Genomic DNA, 6,000 nt, shown 5'->3' on the forward strand with positions numbered 1-6,000 from the left:
AGCTGCCCACTGCACTGAGGCTAGGAAACACTGTCACCACTGATAAATCCACGATAATTGAGAATTTCAATAAGCATTTTTCTACGGCTGGCCATGCTTTCCACCTGGCTACCCCTACCCCGGTCAACAGCCCTGCACCCCCATTTCTCCTTCACTCAAATCCAGATAGCTGATGTTCTGAAAGAGTTGCAAAACCTGGACCCTTACAAATCAGCTGGGCTAGACAATCTGGACCCTCTCTTTCTAAAATGATTTGCCGCAATTGTTGCAACCCCTATTACTAGCCTGTTCAACCTCTCTTTTGTATCGTCTGAGATCCCCATATATTGGAAAGCTGCCGCGGTCATCCCCCTCTTCAAAGGGGGAGACACTCTAGACCCAAACTGTTACAGACCTATATCTATCCTACTCTGCCTTTCTAAGGTCTTCGAAAGTCAAGTTAACAAACAGATCACCAACCATTTCGAGTCTCACCATACCTTCTCCGCTATGCAATCTGGTTTCCGAGCTGGTCATGGGTGCACCTCAGCCACGCTCAAGGTCCTAAACGATATTATAACCGCCATCGATAAGAGACAATACTGTGTAGCCGTATTCATCGACCTGGCCAAGGCTTTCGACTCTGGCAATCACAACATTCTTATCGGCAGACTCAACAGCCTTGGTTTCTCAAATGACTGCCTCGCCTGGTTCACCAACTACTTCTCAGATAGAGTTCAGTGTGTCAAATAGGAACTTGTCCGGACGTCTGGAAGTTTCAATGGGGGTGCCACAGGGTTCAATTCTCAGGCCGACTCTTTTCTCTGTATACATCAATGATGTCACTCTTGTTGCTGGTGATTCTCTGATCCACCTCTACGTAGACGACACCATTCTGTATACTGGCCCTTCTTTGGACACTGTGTTAACTAACCTCCAGACGAGCTTCAATGCCATACAACTCTCCTTCCGTGGCCTCCAACTGCTCTTAAATGCAAGTAAAACTAAATGCATGCTCTTCAACCAATCACTGCCCGCACCTGCTCGCCCGTCCAGCATCACTACTCTGGACAGTTCTGACTTATAATATGTGGACAATTACAAATACCTAGGTGTCTGGTTAGACTGTAAACTCTCCTTACAGACTCACATTAAGACTCGTATTTCCAATCAAAAATGAAATCTAGAATCAGCTTCCTATTTCTCAACAAAGCATCCTTCACTCATGCTGCCTAACATACCCTCGTAAAACTGACTATCCTACCGATCCTTGACTTCGGCGATGTCATTTATAAAATAGCCTCCAACACTCTACTCAGCAAATTGGATGCAGTCTATCACAGTGCTATCCGTTTTGTCACTAAAGCCCCATATACTACCCACCACTGCGACCTGTATGCTCTCGTTGGTTGGCCCTTGCTTCATATCCGTCGCCAAACCCACTGGCTCCAGGTCATCTATAAGTCTTTGCTAGGTAAAGCCCCGCCTTATCTCAGCTCACTGGTCACCATAGCAGCACCTGCCCGTAGCACGCGCTCCAGCAGGTATATTTCACTGGTCACCCCCAAGGCCTATTCCTCATTTGGCCGCCTTTCCTTCCAGTTCTCTGTTGCTAATGACTGGAACGAACTGCAAAAATCACTGAAGCTGGAGACCAATATCCCCCTCACTAACTTTAAGCATCAGCTGTCAGAGCAGCTCACATATCACTGCACCTGTACGTAGCCCATCTGTAAATAGCCCATCCAACTACCTCATCCCCATATTGTTATTTTTATTTATTTTTTGCTCCTTTGCACCCCAGTATCTCTACTTGCACATTCATCTTCTGCACATCTATCACTCCAGTGTTTAATTGCTAAATTGTAATTACTTCGCCACTACGACCTATTTATTGCTTTACCTCCCTAATCTTACCTGTAATGTTTATGTCCAATGGCCGATGAGCACCAATACATTTTATCTATAATTTCTCCTAATTTAAAAAGGATTTGCCAGTAGACTGTCGACTTGATTCATGATGATGACTGCTAGCTTGCTAGATAAGATTTTGAAAGTATGATGTTGATTGGACATAAGCTACTGTAGATATAACGTGATTAGACGTCATTTTATCTGTGGCCAATGACCTTGAACCTTCTTGGATGGGCACTTCTAATGTAACTCTATGGCAGCATCCAAGGGACTACCCTTAGATTTGGCGGTGATGTAGTGTCCCCATGAGTGACAGAACACTAAGCCAATCACGGTGTAACTATAGGAACATTACCCAATCCCGGCACAACTAAAGAACATTATCAACCCCTACGTGTGTGTTTAGCAGGTCGGAGCAGTCCCTGTCGACCCTGGAGCAGGAGCTGTGTGTGTTGGACCAGGAGTCCAGTCAGAGACTGTCTGAGCTGAAGGAGAAGCAGCAACAACAGCTACTCACACTGAGACAGGAGCAGTATTACAGTGAGAAGTACCAGAAGAAAGAACACAACAAAATGGTACAGGCACGCATGCACACACATACACACCCACGCACTCACGCACACACACACACACACACACACACACACACACACACACACACACACACACACACCTAACCATATCCTCAACCAGAGTTATACTAGAGACCAGCGTACCTAACTACATACAGTAGATCTATTATTTGCGTTGAATCAGCATTAACCCTCAACTCAGGAAAAAATGCGGGCTTTATGGCCAAAATCACCCTGTTGTGCTGACCTTAGATCAGTGTAAAGATTTCCCAGTGCTCCTCTACTGCTTTGTGAGATGGAAAGACTGAGTGTAGTAACTGATCTGTGTACAGTTTGTGTGGATGAGGTGTCAGGGTTTATCCATGATGAATAGAACCATACTGACAGACCAATTATATTCTCCAATGTCAACTGATAAGTCATGCCTGAGTTAAACAGAAAGCATGAGTCAGCTATCATATGCTACGAGGCAAACAAACTGTAGGATAACCAGTGTTCTTTTTCCTGTGGATCTCTAGCTGTTGGAGAAGTTGACAACCATAGCCGAGGAGTGTCAGAGTGTCCAGCTGAAGAAGATCAGAGACATCTGTGACAAGTAAAAAAGTGCACACACACACACACACACAAACAAAAGCACATTCACAAACAAAATCACACACACACGTACACACACACACGTACACACACACACGTACACACACACACGTACACACACACACGTACACACACACACGTACACACACACACGTACACACACACACACACACACACACACACACACAAGAAGCTCATGTATGCATGTATTTCATGGGGTTTCACTATCCTCCTATTTCTCCACAGGGAAAAGAAAGACGTGAAGAAGAAGATGGACAAGAAAAGACAGGAGAAGATTAATGAAGCAAAGGCCAACAACAAGAACGTGACAGAGGAGTAAGTACATGGGGTTGGGGAAGAGACCTCCTAATACATAAGTGTTCATGCTCCTTAAGGCCACCAGATGGCGATGAAGATTCATGCCTGACTGACTGATCTAGCTAATGATCACGACAGGACCAGTTTAATACAAATATTCCGTAATTTTTCATAGAAAGACTTAATGCTTGTAGGTCATAGGTCATCAGGCAGACCTACCAACTTTTATATGGTCCTTTGAGCTAAATTGGAACAAGGAACATCAGGATTGTTGACTGTTAAAGTAAAGGTTACATTTGAGGAATCTTAAAGAGAGGTTTGAGCTGACATCTGTATATGTTTACAGAGAGAAGCTGGAAATCAACAGGTCATTTGTCAATGAGGTGGTGCAGTATATCAAACGGGTAAGTGTGTGTGTGTGCGCACGTGTGTGTGCGTGTGTCCATGCCGGCGTGTGGCTACACCTTACTCTCGCCTACCTCTGTCTCTGTCTGTGTAGTTGGAGGATGCTCAGAGTAAGAGAATGGAGAGACTACTTGAGAAGCACAAGGACATCAGACAGCAGATTGTGGATGAGAAACCCAAGGTATGGACACGTTTACCCTCAAATACAGAACTGTAGGATGAAGTTGCTTCTAACCAATCATTCAGTGTCAGGAATAGGATGCATACCAAATGTCACCCTATTCCCTATATAGTGCCCTGCTTTTGACCAGGAATCATAGGGTAGTGCCCTGCTTTTGACCAGGACCCATAGGGTAGTGCCCTGCTTTTGACCAGGACCCACAGAGTAGTGCCCTGCTTTTGACCAGGACCCATAGTGCACTATGAAGGGAATTGGGTACCATTTGGGACAGAGACATATTTTCAACCCATAAAGGTTCCATTGGTTAACCATTTCCATCATGTCCATTGTTACTGTGATTGTAGGAAGGAGGATCCCCAGAGGACCAGGGTAAGACATTCTGCATCTGTGTGCATTAATACAGCTTCAATACTTAAGCATTAATAACAATGTATACGGAAGCTTTAATAAGAAGGCAAAAGCTGAAGAATGATAACAAGTGGATGTGCAACTTTCCTCTGACCCTGCCTCTCTGTTACAATAACCCTGATGGTCAACTGCCGCTCAACCCAACCGTCCCAAAGTACTGTCCCTGCCAGAACGGCCTTTCTTCCCTCTATCCTGTCTCCTCATTCTGCTATGTACAGGTAGCTGGGTCTCTAAACCCAGTTCCCATGGTTTCTTCCCCCTCTTCCCCACGCTCAGTGATCTCCTCTGTGCTTGGGTGCATGGGTCAGTTGTCTATTTTCCACCATGGTTCCCTCTCTGAATACTCTCAAATCTATGGCTGTGTTGCTACATGTTTTGGAAGTAAAATACATTTCTAAACCTTGCGATTGTATATGGAAATATAAAGTACACTTTTTTTTAACCTAGACCTAATGTATTGGCGATATCTATATGAGGACGTGGTAGGCAGCAGACATATGCTGAAAGAGGATGCATGGATGATGTATATACTGTCCTCATTAGTGCATGACAACACATTTTAGTAGTTTGTGTGTTGACCACACGGGGTCAGCGTATCCTGGAGCATTAGCCTGGTAGCTCTTACCAGAGGGATATACTACTGCCCTGCACCACTGCATGTGCTTTTCTTACACTTCCTCATTTCTATCTCAAGGACATTTCTTACAACATGCATCAGGCTGAATGCTGTGATAAGAACAGAGAATAATTATGCAATGAATCAAAAACAGTTCTCTCATGAGTAACCAGCATAGGGCTAATGGAGGAGGGCATGAGTAACCAGGATAGGGCTAATGGAGGAGGGCATGAATAGCCAGGATAGGGCTAATATGATGACAAACACACACACACACACACACACACATAAACTTAACAAGTTCCACAGACATGTGACTAACAGAAATTGAATAATGTGTCCCTGAAAAAAGGGGGGGTCAAAATCAAAAGTAACAGTCAGTATCTGGTGGGGCCACCAGCTGTACTGCAGTGCATCTCCTCCTCATGGACTGCACCAGATTTGCCAGTTCTTGCAATGAGATGTTACCCCACTCTTCCACCAAGGCACCTGCAAGTTCCCAGACATTTCTGGGGGGGATTGGCCCTAGCCCTCACCCTCTGATCCAACAGGTCCCAGACTTGCTCAATGGGATTGAGATACGGGCTCTTCGCTGGCCATGGCAGAACACTGGCATTCCTTTCTTGCAGGAAATCACGCACAGAACGAGCAGTATGGCTGGTGGCATTGTCATGCTGGAGGGTCATGTCAGGATGAGCCTGCAGGAAGGGTATCACATGAGGGAGGAGGATGTCTTCCCTGTAACGCACAGCGTTGAGATTGCCTGCAATGACAACAAGCTCAGTCCAATGATGATGTGACACACCGCCCCAGACCATGACCACCTCCAAATTGATCCCGCCTCGGTGTAATACTCATTCCTTTGACGATAAACACGAATCCGACCATCACCCCTGGTGAGACAAAACCTCGACTTGTCAATGAAGAGCACTTTTTGCCAGTCCTGTCTGGTCCAGCGATGGTGGGTTTGTGCTCATAGGCGACGTTGTTGCCGGTGATGTCTGGTGAGGACC

General features: G+C 45.5%; 1 protein-coding gene across 1 annotated transcript in view; it reads left to right on the forward strand.

Annotated features, from left to right (window-relative positions):
* The window catches only part of LOC120019373 (1-phosphatidylinositol 4,5-bisphosphate phosphodiesterase beta-1-like), an 81,121-nt gene extending 76,760 nt beyond the window's left edge, over positions 1-4,361 (forward strand). Inside the window, exons 25-30 of the mRNA XM_038962663.1 lie at positions 2,300-2,468; positions 2,984-3,060; positions 3,306-3,395; positions 3,724-3,781; positions 3,877-3,963; positions 4,308-4,361. Of these exons, the coding sequence (XP_038818591.1) occupies positions 2,300-2,468; positions 2,984-3,060; positions 3,306-3,395; positions 3,724-3,781; positions 3,877-3,963; positions 4,308-4,361 (535 nt within the window). The remainder of the gene's footprint in view (positions 1-2,299; positions 2,469-2,983; positions 3,061-3,305; positions 3,396-3,723; positions 3,782-3,876; positions 3,964-4,307) is intronic.
* The last annotated feature ends 1,639 nt before the right edge of the window (positions 4,362-6,000 follow it).

Source organism: Salvelinus namaycush, chromosome 24, assembly GCF_016432855.1.
Source record: "Salvelinus namaycush isolate Seneca chromosome 24, SaNama_1.0, whole genome shotgun sequence".
Classification (NCBI taxonomy): domain Eukaryota; kingdom Metazoa; phylum Chordata; class Actinopteri; order Salmoniformes; family Salmonidae; genus Salvelinus; species Salvelinus namaycush.